The sequence below is a fragment of the Labrus bergylta genome, chromosome 6 (genome assembly GCF_963930695.1).
Source record: "Labrus bergylta chromosome 6, fLabBer1.1, whole genome shotgun sequence".
Taxonomy (NCBI): Eukaryota; Metazoa; Chordata; class Actinopteri; order Labriformes; family Labridae; genus Labrus; species Labrus bergylta.
Genome location: NC_089200.1, coordinates 26,705,305 through 26,723,314, shown reverse-complemented (window position 1 = coordinate 26,723,314; position 18,010 = coordinate 26,705,305). Strand labels below are relative to the sequence as shown.

At 40.6% G+C, this 18,010-nt stretch overlaps 1 protein-coding gene across 1 annotated transcript in view; it reads right to left on the bottom strand.

Moving 5' to 3' along the window:
* tgfbr3 (transforming growth factor, beta receptor III) overlaps window positions 1-18,010 on the bottom strand; it is an 80,351-nt gene that overhangs the window by 8,051 nt on the left and 54,290 nt on the right. The window contains exons 8-16 of the mRNA XM_020632703.3: window positions 16,871-17,060; window positions 16,327-16,601; window positions 14,577-14,732; window positions 12,930-13,070; window positions 12,332-12,517; window positions 9,949-10,242; window positions 9,168-9,291; window positions 4,192-4,242; window positions 3,582-3,689 (exon numbers count right to left, since the gene is read on the bottom strand). Coding sequence (XP_020488359.1) covers window positions 3,582-3,689; window positions 4,192-4,242; window positions 9,168-9,291; window positions 9,949-10,242; window positions 12,332-12,517; window positions 12,930-13,070; window positions 14,577-14,732; window positions 16,327-16,601; window positions 16,871-17,060 — 1,525 coding nt within the window. The remainder of the gene's footprint in view (window positions 1-3,581; window positions 3,690-4,191; window positions 4,243-9,167; window positions 9,292-9,948; window positions 10,243-12,331; window positions 12,518-12,929; window positions 13,071-14,576; window positions 14,733-16,326; window positions 16,602-16,870; window positions 17,061-18,010) is intronic.

Sequence of the window (18,010 nt, the reverse complement as noted above, 5' to 3'; positions counted from 1 at the left end):
AGGCACATGTGTCCACAGGCGTTGCTGCATCCCGCTCCCTCTTTGGGGCCCCTGAGTTCTGTTAATGTTTACCAGAGCAGAGCTGCCAGCAGTTTTTTCCCCCCACAGGACCGAGAGCTCTACGAAACAAAGGGACCTGGGAATTTATATTTCCTCAAACAGATGAGGCGAATCCAAGTCCAATATTATCTTTCTAGATCGCAGAGATAAAGGCAGCTTTTATGTCACAGAAACATGCTTTGTTTGAAAACTGTATGCAGTTGTTGAACCAGATGTCGAACTCAGGAACAATTTGCATTTGACTCTGAACGAGTAATCATAAGAAGCAGAAGCACTGTCACTATATCTCTGTGCATAGACATCATAAAAAAAACACAATATTTTAACAGTGTCATAAAACAATCAGAGCTGTGACATTCTGAAACTCACTCATTTGAGTGAAAAAATAAATGTGTTTCAGTTAAATGTCTAACTATTATCCTTAGATAGACATCCTTAATAAAAGGAAACATTATGAAAAATAAGAACTCTGTGTGCAGTGTGGTGTGACAGTGTTATACACATTAAGTCATCAAATTAACCTTTTAATCGTCCATTATCAAAGCGACATTAAATAGCAGAAGTCTGGACCGATCGATCAAATATGAAGACATTTTCTGTCATCTTATGCTTAACTCAGTGTCAGCCTTCAAGCTAATTACAGAATAACAGCCTTTGATTTACAAGAAAAATGCACAATAAAAAAAGAGATAAAAATATGCCATGTGGAAAAACTTGGTTCAATATTGTGAGGACAGTGTGACCTATCAAAGTTTCTACATCATGCTGCTGTTCAGCATTTTTTTTATGCAAAAAACAAGAATTTAATCACTTTCCACTGTCCTGTTGCTCTAATAAAGACATAATACACTCCGTGAAAATTACATTGTAGTTATGTTGTTTTAAATATCTTCCTGGGGTTTCCTTAGCTCTGGTTTCTCATTTGTTCATCTGGATCGTTGCTGCAGACAGCTTGCTGCTGAGGATCCTGATTCTTACTGCTACGACTACAAACATCAGTGTTACGTTTATTATCATTATTATAAATCTTAATGTGAATCTTAAGAGTTTTGAGAATGAACATTAACAGTCTTTCCTATTTTATTGTCTTTATAGTTGTTGATGTTGTTATTAGAATGATCTGTCTACTATCAAACTTTACTGAACATACTTTTACAGTTATTACTGACATTGTAGCCATCAATCTGTTCTATTTGTTGTTGTTGTTTGTTTATCCATTTCTTATCCCTCGCTTTCCTCAGGTCCATCACAGTCCCAGCAGACGGCTGTTCATCATGAGTCTGGTGCTGCTCAAGGTTTCTGCCTCCTAAAGGAAGTTTGTCCTCTACACTGTTAAATTGCTAAATGTTGCTGCGCTCATGGTGGATTAATGTTTGATCTTTATAAATAACATGACAGAGAGTACAGTCTAGACCTGCTCATTTTCAAAAATGTATTCAAATAAGATTTGTTCTGAATTGGCACTATAGAAATAGAGTTGGGGATTGATAATTATGTTCTACTATTTGTATGTATTTGGTCACAAAAACTGAATTTGGTATTGGAAAATAAATATGAATCTAATGTAATTGCCACCTTTACAATAGCTATCAAGGAATTTTACTCTAAACTAAAAATATCCACCTCATGGTGGCGCTGAAGAAAAGGTCTATCCAATCATTGATATCCAGCTTCTGTTATATTGAGCAAATATTTACGCTGGCCCATCCAGTAGTTCTTGGTTTATTTTGGTTCTAACCAAAGTGGAGGACGGACCAACTCACATTGCAAATATAAGAGCCCTGCTCCCAGCAGTGCCAAAAAACGAAGCTGGTGTGTAGTTCTCTCTCTACCAAGAGAGCTTATCTTACACTTGTGCAGTGGGTGATCATTACTTTCTACCACTTTCTAATCTCGCTGCCCATGTTTGGATTTCAAAGCAGATAATGTGTGAAATTTCTCTCTGTGTAAGTGATTCAGCGTCTTGTCACAATTGGTTTGAATTTTTGGATTCGCATGTAATTTCACTAGTTGAGTCGAGGTGGAGAGCAGATCTGCTGGCAGTCATGACGGCAGCCCTGGCAGAACGACGTCCTATTATGTGTGCCAAGATAATGAGCAAAATGTCAAAGAATATATTGTGGGTTGTTTTTGAAGCATTGATACTTGTAATTGCCTTATAGGGAATCAAACTGCAATGGATATAAAACCTCACATTTAATGCCAGTGTGGGCATGTTAGTCAGAAAAAAAAAAGAGAAAAAAACATTTTTCCTCAAGAGAGCGGGAACATTGTCCTTAGACCCTGAGGGGACTGACCCGATGTGTTTTCATGTTTCATCACTCTGTAGACCGGTTTAAAATACACTCTGATGGGATATCTTTGGTTGTTGTTTTGGGGGATCTCCATTCTTGGGGTTTACGTGGAACTGAAATTATGACCATGTAAGGTCATCTCAGCAAAGATAGCTTCAAAACAAAGCCCTGTTTTAGCAACATCAACAGGCCGAAGCCGCTTTAGGTCAACTTTTTAGAGCCTTTCAACAACAATTACTCTACACCTGTTTTTTTCATCACTTTTGCCTTAATGTTTTTTTGAAAGACAACTACAATACATGTGTTTCTTGGTCATTCTAGGAAACTCATAACGCTTAAATAAAGTGGCTTTATAAGGCACGGCCAAACCCAATATTATGATAAAGATAAGGCCACTTAAATCTGACAGCTGATCTTTTCTGCTACTCGAGAATTTGTTCAGTGAATGATTATAAATGTGACTTTTCATCACTGACTTTTAGCAGTTCTGACAAGTGTCCATGTCTTCATTCATAAAGATCCACCACAATTTATCCTGGAGGTTAATTTACTATCTCAACCATTCAACACAGTCCAACCATGGGCTTCTTCCAAACTGTAAACTTAGGGTTAACTAAAACACTCACATTGTTGGATTTCCTGAAAGACTTATTAGCTCAAACTTCCTAACGCTGTTGATGAAAGACATCCATGGAGAACACATCAGCTGTGGGGCGGCAGGTCAATGGCATAGTGGATCACCAGTCAAGCAGTCAGGTCAACTAGAACAGGGCAGCTCTTTGCAACGGTGAACTCAGAGGGCTGCTGGGAGCTCACTTCCTCTCAGGGTTCGGGTGGGTCAGCAGGCTGGGGATGGTGGGGAAGGTCTTGGCATCTAATGGGCAGATTGTGTGTCTTTTCCTGTGAGGGGCCGCTAAACCCAACAAGGGGATTTTCCAACTCGTCTCCAGCCATTGTACTGAGAATATTCGCTGACCACCCCGCGGCCCCAAAAAACATTCAAAGGCAGGAAAGAGAAGAGCTCTTGCTGCTGACCAACAGGATATATTTACAGTAGAGGAGTCAATATGTTATTGTGAACTGGCCTCTGTCAGCGGCAGGATGTTTGGCAATCTCAGCGGCACATTTTTGGCACAGAAACACTCGGAAATTCCTCTGCATCTTATCTTTTCATTAATGTAGAAGAAAGGTGAGCCGGGGCCGTAGAGCAGCAGGTAAAGGACCTACCTGTGTGCGAGTAGATAAACCACAGGGCTCCGGTCAACAGAGCTCCGATCACAAAGGCTGTGAAGGCGATCCCCACCACGATCGGCGTGTCCAGGACGTACAGAGTGCCTGGAAACAAAGCAGCACAAATACTTCATACATGCTGACATGACAACATGTAAATATTTAGACCTCTTAAACACAAGTCACATGTCTAGTGAGAGACTAAACATGAAATGAATAAGGAGGACAATGTTATGATAAATGACATAAAGAAACAACATAGTTTCCTCATTACTATCCAGACTGAGGCATCATGAAATCATCATCTTTTGCCACTGACCTGAAAACTATTCTTTAACTTCTCTTAATACATAAATAAACTTATATCTAACGTAATGTTGAGTGGGCACCTGTCAATTGTTTAGGCTAAACTAATTAAGGGACAGGTGACACAGATTGAGCTTAATCTGAAAGGGCGTTCAAGAGGTCAAATTAAGTCATGGTTATTTTCAACTCTGAATTCAGTTGAAAAGACTCTGTGTTTTGATTTAAGTCAAATACAAAGACATATATGAAGACACACCAGAAGACATGTAACAAAGTGAGACTTTTTTGTTTTATAACTCACCATCATTAGCGGGATCTTGAGGACTTGGAGGTGCTTTTGGAGTTGGAATAACTGCAAAACAAAAAATAGTTATATGAATATGCTGACTGGCATACTGATCCATAGTATGCATTACAAGCTTTAATTATTAAAATAACAATACATGTACTGATTCAGCCTGTCAGCTACATGCCAGAGGATCAGCAGATCACTGATATTGCTCTGTGTTGATAAGCAGCTCTCTTAGGAATGTGATACAGAAACCTGGACCAGGAAAGAGCCGCTAGTCTCGACGCTCACAGTGTCCGAAAGGATGAACTCAACGGACTCCAACCAGCTCTGCTAACCCATTTATTTCAAGCCATCTGGAAAGCTTTCAAAAGTTACTTAGCTTTAATGATGTCTTAACAAACAATACAAAGGCGCTTGTGTATGGGCAAACTCAAGAGGCGAGCCTGGTGCACGTCCAAGACTCCGGCACAATGGGTGCTATTCTTGGATAGGACACCTTTGAGTTACCATCTCCCATAATGGATAATGACAGGTCATCAGAGAGGACTTTAATTTGGGAGGGGACGATGGCCAGAGGACGTCCTCGCTCTCTGCCACCCTTCTCCCCCATCCTATTGCTCCAGTGTTATCTGTCCCGTGTGGCTTGTTATGCTAAGAATGTAGAGAGTGGTCTCTAATGCTTTCAGTCGAACCGGATCACAAGAGAGAGGAAGAGCACACCAGCTAGAGAGCGTGTGCAATGTTTTCATGCAAACATGACTCAAAGATTACATTTTGTTTGAATCTGGAGAAAACTAGACAACCAGCATCCAAGAACTGCAACATTAAGCATTAAGCAAAATATCGGTGTCCTTTCAAAGAATGCCTACATGTCTGTGCAGAGCAAAACTCTGCTGGACATCTGTCAGATCTTGACTTTTGTTCTCTTTTTTTGTAACAGAAACAAACAGCACCATGGAAATTAAACTCATGGCTTATGTTTGCAGCTTTAAGCTGTTGCCAGGGTTGGAACGCTTCAGATATCTCTATGAACGTCATTTGTTTATGTAAGTTTGCTTGCCGTGGAATGAGAGAGGACCCCTTCATAAGAACTTGTTTTTGTTCAACTCTGACCTCCCCTCACAGCGTGCAGAAACCACGGATGGCCTCTTTTAGACTCTTGACAACAGTTGTTCGTACCGACTGCAGTTGAATGTTCGCAGCCTGTTTCTACAATAAACTCAAATCTAAAAGGCTTTTAATGCCTCATACATCTGATAATATTAAGTGACTTTATACAGGACACAGCTTTCTTGAATGGATCTGCTCATAAATCTTTGTCTTCAGTATTGATCTGAAGGGGGGAGACATACTGTATCTTTTGTCTTGTTGGCAACAGTCTTCAGAAATGAATACAAAGTCATGCACAGGTAGAAATATCCTTATCAATATCCTTGAGTTTAAAACTGATATATCCAGACTTTTTTGTTCATTTTATGAATAAAGTAAGCCATTATAGTCAGTGAATACATCAGCTCACACAGGGAGGATCAAACCCTATTTAGCTGTTTTTATGATGATGTATCCAAAACATAGACTGTAAATATTAATGGATGTTACTGCAGGGGGCTCCAGAGGCTCATCAGCGGCCGCCATGCTGGAAATGCTGTCTCAGCCTAATTTTCAGTCAGCCTAACTTTCAGTCAACCTAACGACAGGCTGAGAGCTGGAGCTGAGGTGGGTTTTAAGCCTCTTGACAAACAGCTACATGGCACCCACCTGTCAATCAGGTCAGCGACGCGCCTAACAATAGATAACACTTATCGTTCATAAAACCAAAATGGATGCGTTTAAAAAAAAAAAAAATCATTCCCCATACAGTGTGTGCCCATGGTGACAATAACGAATCAGACCTACATCATTTTTGTACCTGGCAGTAAACAGGTTAATTTATGCTGTTAAAACGGGCATTGTTGGCTGTGGTGTGTATTTGTCTGGTGCTTCTCTGGCCAGCCTCAAGCGGACACTGGACTGACTGCTGCATTTTACACTTCCACATTGGCTTCATTTGTCAACAGCGGCGGTTGCTGCTTGATCAAAACATACATATATAACAGAAATCAGCTCCCTTTTTTTCTGAAATGTCAGTATATTGTAAAGTATATTGTACACTCTGCAGTGTTAGTATAGTAAATTATTTGATAAAATAACCTTAATAATGTTTTGATTTTTAAGCAGGCTATAAGTTATTCATTAAAATGTGGAAAAACAAACTCTAGTTTGAGGTTCTGTATATCCTTTAACTCTCTGCAGACTTCAACCAGTAACACTACCTGCACTGGTTTAATGATATCATTTACACTGCCAAACTCTCCAATAAATACTTTTCCATTTTTCCTGAACGTTACCAGATCCATAAAAAAGGCATAAAATTCACTGATGTTGTGAAGCAGTAAATCTACTTTTGATGGCAGGGCTTTGAGGCTGTTATGTTTTTCCATGCACCAAGTTGGCCACAAGTGGCCCCCTTGGATTTGTAGATCAAGTTCAGCTCTTTGGGATGCCGTCCAGTGCAAAGCCGTGGCTGTTGAAAAGGCTGCTTGTTTTGTTTGCCATCTTAGCATAGGAGATGCCTTTGTGTTATAAAACACAGCCTTTGAAATTAAGGTTTTTTTCCACTGTGTTTATTGCATATCTGTGTTTACTTAATCCGCTCCATGGAAAACAAACCCCCTGCACTTGTATATTGGTGTGGGCAATTCCTGTTGCTTCCTACTCTGGACTAGCTTAGCAAGCTCACTCCCTCATTACAGCACATTTCAGAGTCTCAGTTCACCAGTTACTCTAACATCAACACTGGAACTTCTGTGATTGAAAGTGACGGAATCTGTATCTCTGCCAAGTATACTGAAACCCGATGTGCAATTTAAAAAGTAATAACTATTCCACCTAATGTTCGGAAATTCTTTGTACAACCCGATTGATGCTGATCAACATTTTAGAGTTCTAAAACATAGAAATTGCAATTATTAGTAATGTAGTATAATATTTTGGCTGCAATTAACAATATTTTTACAATCTATTGGCCCTCCATCCAAGTAAACTTATCAGCATGGTCCAGCAAAAAGTAGTTCAGTAGTCCAACAACTGATTTTTACAGGAAGTGAATGTAGCCCCTTGGTTTTAGAATATAAACAAATGCAGAAGGACCTGCTATTCCAGTTCTTTCTAATGGCCAGCAGGGTCCAAATCTAATGTTTGTCTACCATGAAAAGAGGCCAGTTTTCACTAGATTAAATAGAAAGTAAACATTTTCCAAATAAGTGTATGATTCTCCAGTCCAGCATGATGTTCATTCAGTTAATTATGGTCCAATAAAGACGATAAAGCTGGGTATGGTTTAGTGTGTGGCTCCTTGTAATTGACAAGTCGTTACCAATGTAATGTTTATCATGACGTGTGCTGCTGCCCTCTCGGCCAGGTCAGCCTTGTGAAAGAGATCTTGATCTCAATGGGTTAATAATCTGGTTCAATAAAATAAAAATAAAACCACTGTGACCTTTGAAGCAGACTACAGAGAAAGTAAAGAGTATACCTCCTCTCGTCTAAATATCGTCACCTTTTGTATCAATCAAAACAAGATGGTGAAAACCACAATCTTGGAGCTTAAATAAATGACAGTCCATAAATGAGTGGGTGACACCAAGCTGGATATGTACACTTCTTATATCAAACAAATAACACCCATACTTGAAGTGGAATGGCCACCCCAGACGTCATCTCAAACATCTCGAAGCATGTGGCTCCTTGCAGGGCAGATGTTCAGTCCCAATATATTTTTTTATTACTATCTTTATATGGATGTGTAAAAGCTGAGCAAAAAAATCAAGTTGACCATGGCCCCCTTGTTTTAAATGTTCTTGGTCTGTTCCAGCTTGTTAGAAACTATACATGTGACACATAACAGCTGGTGTATATAACAATACAATATAATTTAAATAAGGCTGGCTTTTGCTGTTATCGGCCGCCCTGATATATCAGTCTAATTCAATCTCACGCTGTTTAACATGACGTGATTTATATTAAAGTCATGAGTCAGTACAGTTGACTCAAACTGACCACAGATCTCTTGATGATGTCATTGCTCAGAGGGGATGCTGATTTAAACAACTCAGGCTGCCCACCAGAGATCAGGCACTCATGATATCATTCCATTTCAGTTCAAGCCATAATTAGTCAAATGTGACCTCAGGCCCCCCTCAAATCTGCAGTCTTCCCCCTCCCTGTGATCACACTCACAGCCTCTCAGCCTCAATACTGTGAGTGTATGAATGACGATACAAGTTTTGATCCAGCCTTCAGGCCCTGGCTGGACTCCTGAAGCCAGAGAGAGGACCACCACTCCCCTCTATCCTCACCCCCCCCCCCCCCCCCCCCCCCCCGCTCCAGTGGAAAGTGGAGGCCACAGTGAAGGTCCTGAGTGAAAACAACTGGAGCTTGGTTCTGTATGACTCCTTTTTTTCCACCTCTCAGCATGGTTGGGCCCAGAGCAACCGAACTGGGCCTCAGCGTTGGTACACTCCCATTCACTGCTGTCAACCACATGCTAGTATGTACACACACACCTAAAAACACACTCTGTGTGTACTGTCGTTACTGTAAACAGTCACAAACGTGCATACACGCGCACCTGCGTACACAATCCTACTACACATACACACACCGCAGTTAATGATGACCAGATGTGGGGAAGTGATGTGCAGTGTTTTGTGGTTTTGGTCTAATCTCCAAGTGCCGGACCGGGTTTTCTCTGGCTCTGTTGCCCTCACACCGGCCTCTCTCTCTTTACCACAGTTTCCTTATCACACCTCACTTTCAAAACAATGGACATCAGAGCTTAATAAAGATATATATAAAGATATTGAGGTAGGGGGAAACAGCTGTAAAGACACACATGCATCTTGTCAACGGAGTGAGGAGTGTGTGTTGTTTTCATCTTTACGAACCTGTAATGCCTGAATGACTTCCATCCACGACAACCAGCGGCTTGGTAGACGTCTTTGTGTTCATCATCATGGCCAGGATATTGTCCAGACTCAGAGAATTGCAGGTCTCACCAGGTTGTAAGCACTGTGGGGACATCATTTAAGAAATAAACAGAATGAACCAATCTCAACAGGTAAATAATAATACAAAATAAACATTTTAAAATGCCACTCATTAAAAGCTCTTTCTCTTCACATTTTGAAAGCAACATTGACATTTTTCAACCTAAAGGAAATGTCTTCTGTCATACCTGACAGATGGAATAAACTTTGAAATCAAACAAATGACAAACTCGTGATTCTTAACCTGACACTGTGATTGTAATCATAACAGAACAATCAGCTTCACAGTCACAAGTCGGCCTCAGGCTAGTATTCGTACAAAATGTTTTTCATCTGAAAAGTTTTTTTTTTAAAATAGAGGAAAGTTCTTGCAAGAGATTATATGAGCTGGACAGATAAAACAGTGAAAAATGAAAGTGATGGCCAAGATGGATGTTTTGTTCTGCAGCTGGATATTTGGCAACCTTTGCATCAATTCATGTTTCCTGCTTCCAGTGCAGACCTGATACTGAATGGATCAGGACAGCCAGAGTAAAGATGGTTCACTACTACACTACACTAAAGACATCCTATAACAACACTGCTAACACTTCTTATCCTTGGAGAGGCTAAAATAACCATATAGACTTTTACAGTTACTTTTTAGACATGCAAAAAAAAAAAAGGTTTTGCTGCATACCATTGGTAGTCTTTGGTTATTCTGAGGTCTTTTAGAGCACAGACACATCTGACAGTGCAGGAAAATGAGGCTGGTATTGAAAATTGAATTGAAGTTGAAGCTGAAACTTTTCTTCTCCGTCTGCATGTGAGCGACAGGGAAATCCCTCCGAGGATAGTATTTGACGGAGTCGTCTGTCGGGCAGACCGTCTCAATGAGAGTGTAGTCCGAGGCCACACTGGGGTTGGAGTCGGGAGAAACAAAGCAGGATATGATGGTGAACCCCAGCTCTGGATCTGATGCGGTTGATGTGACCTAAAGCACAAGAGAGAGAGAGAGAGAGAGAGAGCGAGAGAGAGAAAAAACATTTATTATGTAAAGAGAGAGGAAGCCTCTTACAGTGATCACGTCTGTCAAAGTTATGGCTTTAAGCAAATCAGCCAAAAAACATGTCAGGCAGAAAATGGGCACTACTTAACTTTTGCAAGAAAATTATTTAATGAGCATCTGTGAAGGAAGGACTCTATCCCAAGCTTTTTGATTCATGCTGTTGATCCCTGTTCATGGATTATGATCAAAGATACTGCACTCATGATTACTGAGTCTAACTGTTCGATAAAAATTAGGGTTCGGAAGGAATGCCATACTACTCTTTAAAGACTATTTTGTGGGCAGCCGTGGCTCAGATGGTAGAGTCGGTCGTTGGAACGTCGGGGGTTAGATCTCCAGCTCCTGCAGCCACATGTCCGATGTGTCCTTGGGCAAGACGCAGTTTATGAATGGATAAGTTAATACTGATGACGACTTTACAAAGCGGCCTCTATCATCAGTGTGCGAATGTATAGATGTGACCTGCGGTGTAAAAGCGCTTTGAGTAGTCCTTGCTCAACAAGGTGGAGCATTAAGAAGAAAAAATGCCCAGATCATTTTGTGGAGTTATGTGGAAACCAGACCAGAGCAGGAATGAAAATCAGTACTGGAGTTTCGTTCATCAGGTAGACACAAAAATAAATGCTTAAGTTATTCTGTCTGTTGGATGCGTAACAACTATTTGCAAACACATTAGCTATTACCACGACAACAAATATCTCCAAGTAGTATTTCAGTCATAGTTAGGAGGATGGTAGTAGTATCTTTCCAGCCATGAGACAGTCCCTTGAGTTATTATCCCTTCTCTTTCCTTTTTTATTTTCACTGATTGTCAGTGATGGTTTCCTCAGACATACGCACACATACACACACCCCCACACACACACACACAACTCTTTGTAACCAGCTGGCTCTGTCAGCGCAGCATCTCCCACTGATAGCATCATAAATCAACTCTTCAAAGGACCTCAAAGTATGGGTCTTTGCCATCTCTTACATGACCTCCATAATTGCTGTTGCGAAACACACAGACAGGATTTCCAGCCAGATGGACGGGATACGGAGACACGTAGAGAGGAGATGCAATGAAGATGAGGGGTGAAAGTGAGTGTTTACTTTTTGTTGAGCCCCAACGAGACAAAATACAAATTGACACAGTTGATGTCCAACAATGAGATCAAAGCAGGAAGAGCTAAAGTCCCAGACAGAGAGTAAACAGAGCAGAGTTTTGTTACAGATTAGTTTGTTTAAAGCTTGTTTTTTCATGAATTCAACATGACGTAGCATGTCATGAAAAATCATACTTGTGCTTTATTCTACCTCGAGTTGTGGTATCTCAAAAACTAAAGCCCTTTTCTGGGGGGGGACCATTAGGTCAGGGTTTTGATCTCCAGCTCCTACAGCCCCAAATCTGGAATATTGTAGTGTTGTCTTAAACCAAATGCGTTGGTTTCCTGTGTGTCAAAGGATCAAATTTAAATGCTTTGACCAGCCAATAAAACTACTTTGGTTTAAAATCACCTTGTTTTTGCATGTATGAAGCATCCAGAGCCCTCACATTTACTGATAGTTTTCAGGATCAAAACTCAGGATGATTCAGCTGCTCTACATTTTACAACCCAACCATGGAAGAAGCTACCTTAATACCTAAATCAGGGTTTAAAATATATTTCTTTACTCCAGCATACCCAGTGATAAGATACATTTCTTTCTATTAAACTCTATCTTTTATTTATCTTATTTTTGATTTGGGTGAAGTTGGAGTGAAGTTTACTTCTGCTGATTTGTTTTGATTGTCTTTAAAAATGCAATTCTGTTTTCTGAAGTCATCACTTTTAAGTTTCTTTTATCCCAAAAGAACTTCAGATTCCCATGTGTTCTAAAAAAGAGCAGATTGATACAACACACATCCCTCTTTAAAGCTCAGATTTGGGGGCCAAAACTCAAGTTGCATAATGTATTACTTCATCTTCATCATCCAGACATGAACTATTACTGTAATTAAGGGACATTATGTTGGAAATGCAAAGCATACCTCCACAAAGACTTGCTGATTTTGTGCGACAGTGTAGAAGGCCTGGCGTGAAGGGCTGTTGAACGGCAGCGTGTAGTACAGCTCCATGTTAAATGACATGTTGTTGACTGGCTGCTTCGCTGGTCCCGGTACAATCCTGTCAAGAGTCTCTGAGGTCTCCTGGTTCTTTCGGTATGTGCAGTTGAACTGGGAGGAGAATAAAGACAAAGCCAACACAAATGTCACTCCACTGCTCCATGACTGTGTGCTAGTGCTTGACCACGTTGAAATGGATCAGAAAATAGCGATACTGTTTAAACAAGAACAATAAGTGGAAGAGGAGGAATGGATGAGACAAAGGAAAATAAGTCTGTAGAGAGATGAAGATGGAGAAACTTCAAATGGAAAATGTCAGGTCAAGTTCATAAAAAAGATATCATGGAAAGTCAGAGAGATTGTAGGAGCCAGATGAGGCTTTACTAGCACCAAGGGGCTCTGGGAAATTGAGTTTTTTTTCCAGCCTGTCAGGATTTACATTGTGATTTAGATGCTCATTGGTCCCTGCAGTGACCCTGCAGTGAGTTGCAGTTCTCACACAGACCGAACCACACTGTCTTACCTCAATGACGGACGGGTGCTCTGTGCGCTCCGTCAACGTCTTCTCTGACTCCTTTGGGAACAGCACATCTCCAGATTCCAGGTCGTCATAATCAAGAGGCCCACCGCTCCCATCCTTATTCTCAGCATGACTTATCAGGACCTGCAATCCACAAAAGAATCGAGTTGTAACAAATCCCAGGCAACGTAAGGAAGAAAAACTTTGACAAAAAAACAACTTTTCTACAGATCCAGTTGTGACTAGTGTTTCCTAATTCAGGGTTTTCAACAAGTCAAAGTCATGGAGATTTGGATCTTTGAGAGGGCTGCCAAAACATTTGGATTTGGATTTTAAATGTGGGAATGTCCTGTTGCTTCAGCCGAGGGACTCACGCTGAACAAAAACATAAAAACATACTTTTAATTTCTCAGTAGAGCAGAGGAATGTCAGAGGTCTGAGATGAGTACTGCTTGAAGATTTGTCTTATTTAATGAGGTAGGAGGACAATCTCCATGACACCAGCAGTGTTTTTCTTCAGTCTCCACCAAGTGTGAGTTGACCTGCTGTTGGTGCCACTGCAGACTTACATCAACATGTCACACGACAGCAGAAACAACAGCCAGAATAGATTATATGTGACGTGCATGGACCTTGACAATGAAAATGTATCTCTTTTGACAAGAGGTCAAAGGTTATCGATGCAGCCAAGTGTTTACACAAAAGACAACCTTGGACATGTGCCCAGGTTTTCAATCTGCACTGGACACAAAATGTATTGCTCCACAAATAATTTCTAAAGGTTGTGGAGGCAGTGATTCAGCTCTGCCTGTTTGAACAAACACTTTGGATGAATGCATACCATAATGATGAAGATAACTGAGGGTAACAGCATGTGAATGCTGAGGCCCATGAAGACACTGAAATGTTCATCCAACATGCAAACGTCATTTAGAGTTAAAGAAGTCACACTTTTCAACTTACTGAAGGCAACTATTAAAAATAATAACATAATACAAACAATCATAGAACTGATTAGGATGCAATCTATCATAATGCGGAGTAAGCAGATATAATTGGTTTGTTTAACTAAGGGTGCACTCACATTAGGCAATCCGTACCGTGCCCAAACACGTTTGACCCCAAATTTCCAGTTTGTTTGACTAGTGGGAGTGCTCTGTTCCATGCTTAAGGACGGTAAACGTCCTTGGCCCTTGCATGCATGGAAGAGGTGCGCTTCGGGACGGTACAGTTGTTCATGCACGAGCACAAGGCAAGTACGGGTATACATTGTGGACAAAAAGTATAACTAATCCCCGCCTCCATTGACATTATAGTGTTCTGGCTGTGTCTGACTAAAATGACTCAAAATATGCCACAAAGTCTGTAAAGTTGCAATCATATTGTCTGTGTTGTTCTCCAATGTGGGGACGTGGACTCGGCCGCATGTCCTTTTTATTTTTTCCTGTCTTGTAAAATGAGCATGATCATGATCATATGAAGCCATGCATGTGTTGTATTATGAGATTATGTACAAGAGGTAACGGGCACAGGCCCGGTAAATTCTGGAGCAGTGTGAGTGCAGGACAGTGGGGGAAGACGGAGACCAATCATGCTTCAGCACGGTATAGGGCAACTGACCCTAGATGTAAAAATGGTAGTGGTACTCACAGAGTTCATGTGAAGGGCCATCGGGCTGTTCGGCATTGGATACACAGCGGTGTGACAGCCATTCAGAGGAGTTTCCAGCGTGTAGTGGGTGGCATTTACTGTTGCTTTGCAAGTAGGGTCTTGGAGCGTGAGGTTGGCGTGCGTAAACCCACTTGCCTGAGGAAACATAAAAAAACAGCATTATTGGAATATAGATCTAAAAACTTTCCTTTATTAACTCATATTCAGAATTTGAAAAAAAAAAAAAGGCTAAAAGAAGAAGTGGTTGTGTTTGACTTTGAGTTCCCAGGAATAAACAAATCCCACAAGGTGGTCTAGCTCCAGCCACAGCTTCTCCTAATTACAGTCTGTGCCAGTTTCCACTCTGTGATGTGGGCTGACTGCGCTGTCCTTGTGTTGAGATGCCAAACGCTGGGAACCAGTCCACTTGCCTCAATGTCAGCCTGTGTTTAACGGGGCTGTGAGTATTTAAATATAAAGAATTAGAATAAGAACAATACCTGTCATTGTTCTTAACAGTATCGCTTTTAATCATCTCACACTAGATCCAAAACGGATTATCTATTATCAGGTCTGCAGGTCAAACTGATCTCTACAGCTGTGACTGAATGTTTGTATTGATTTACGCTAAAACTCCCCTCTATAAGGTTTAAGAACAAAAGCTCCTCACTTGTTGTTTTGCATATCAACAACCTAGAAACAGCATTTTGCCACATCAGCATTTTGAAACTGTGCTGAAGAAGACATTTATTCAGACCCCTAATTGGTGGGGACTCTGGCTGATCTTCTCTTTGGGTGCCCTCCATGCTTTTTTTTTGTTTTTCTTTTCTGTTTAATGTTCTTCTTGTCACAGATTGTTAAATCAAATCTCTGAAGCAAAAGCAAAGATGTATGAATACAGAAACTAAACACAAATCTGCTTGTCAAGACTGCATTTTAAAGATATAAGATGTTACTGCACTAAGTCTAGATCGGAAACAAAACATTTAATGGTAAAAAAAAATTGATGTTTATGATTAAACTACCTTTTTTTAATCATTATATAAGGAAAAACAGCTGTTCTGCATGCTAAATCAACATTAGATAAGAAAGTTTCTCAACGGTTTGCTTTGTGCTGACTAATATACTGCCTTAAGAATTACTGTAGTCAATTAGGTTGACTTAAATTTTTATTATTTGATAATTATTACTGTCACCTTATGAGCTGCAAAAAAACTGCAAACGCATTTTTAAAGCCTAAAACTGTTGCCATGGTGTGAGACAAGTGATTAATAGCATAGTGCAGAAACAGCCTTTTTTTTACATTTCCAGGTCAAATATGTTTTTTTTTATTCAAACAACTTCTTACAAAACAATTTTAAATCAGTAAAGCGATATGAGGTACCTCTTTGTTCCCAGGTGTCACCAAAGTATTCTCTCAGCTACCTGAGCTTCTCATTTTCATATCATCATAAACTGTTTGAGTAATTAATGATTTAAATGAATATTACAAACATTTGACACATCATGTCTGTCATGCCTTAAATTTAGAAGAGTATAAGGTTCAGGCATTAGTTAAAAAATAGAGGGGAAAGATATCTTTAATTAATCAAGAATAAAGTCATTAACATTAAAATGCTAAGAATATAGTCATGTCTGTTTCTTGTTTAATATGTTTCATACTTGCAGCATTATAACAGAAAATCATTTTTAACCCTTTATTTCTATAGTCAGGGTCCATATCGGTGATAAAAATATGCTTTCCACTCACTTGCAAACTCTCTCTGTCGATGCTGACCACCATCTTTGTGTTCTCACACTGCACAGTGAGCCCAACACTCAGGACACCCTGGTGCTCCCACGGCCGCACGTCCAGGGAGGGGTGCAGCTGCAGGTAGGGCAGGCCGTCGGACACAGGTGGAGGGAATTGAAAGGGCAAACTGGAGTGTGGAGAAGCAACTCCTCCTCCTCCTCCTGGATGAGGACTAGAGTCACGCAGGATGGAGAGCTCTGGAGGAAACTTGCTCTCCAGAGGATCCACCACATCTGGAAGTCACACATGGTTAGAACCTCAAGAGGCTGATTTTACAGGCAGGCAAATTACACAGAGCTACAACTAGAAAACCATTTCACAATTTCATGCTAAGTTCTCTGTAAAGACTGTGAAATGTGCAATATTAGTCATAAAATAATCTGCAACAGCTGCTAAAGGATATGAGTTGCAGTTGGTGTTTAGCTACAATACATTTCTTCTATTTGGGATTCAGGTGATCATAACCCGGTACAGATATTTAGAGGATGTGTCTTCAGTTTACCTGGCTCTCTGAGCCGGATGGTGAAGTGGTTAGCCACAAGAGTAATGGTGTAAGACGTGGCTGGACCGTAGCCATGGTCCCTTGCCCACTTGATCAAGGCTTGTGACCCCGATGGTAAGTGCTGCTTGGGGGATTTTGAGACCTGCATCAGTCTGTCTATATTTGAACCAAGACTCACTGTATCGGAGGCCTGTGGGAAACAAAGAAAGAAGTCTCATCATGTGTTTTCCACTACAAATTAAGAACATACTTTTAAGGTAAAGCTCCTTTAAGATCTTTAGCACAGGAGGACATGATTTACTGTTCAACTTTTACCAGAGATATTCAGCCTCAAGTACAGTCCTGTGTCAAGTGTGTGAATCATGCGCATGAGTGTGAGCTAATGGGTGTGCCACAGCTAAACCGATGCTGAGAAACCAATATGTCAGATTGCTCCTAAAATCCATGTTCTACCCTGCAGTGTACTCCCTGTGAGGGAGTAACGATACTTTCTCACAGCCGTTTCCCACACATTCAAGTCTCTTGAGCAACACTTGAGTACAACCTGCTTTCTGACAGAAGTGAGGCCTCGCTTTTTACGAGACTATCACACATTCATAGTTGACACTTTCCCAAACACTGGTTGCACAAGCGCTGCAAGCCCTGTGTACAACTTGTCGAATCATAGTCAAAAAGTCCGCTTTTTGGGAAGTGTGTTTAGACAAACCATCCTCATGGGGTGTTACATGGACTATCACATGGGGCAGCACTTGCACATAGTGTGAACACAAACTCAATAGTGTGTTTTTGACGAAACACCAGTGTGATCAAACAAATGTAATCACCCATTTATCATGAATGAGTGCATGTATCAAACCTTAAAGGCACATGTAACTCAATATGATAAAGATAATGCAGACTGCAGTTAGCATAGTTGAAGGTGCTAACATTTTAGTTTGTATCTCAATTGTTGCACAAAAGCGCCAGTCTGCCTTTGTTCATGTGCCTCCACAAGATGAAACCTGCAATGGTCACAACTCAATATGTGTTTCAGTCTTGTGCAACCACTGAAGCTAGTGATAGAGAACTGATGCAGTTAATTCTGAAAGATTCAAAATCAAAACGAACAGCAGGTGTAATTTGCACCATGGTCGAGCTAAT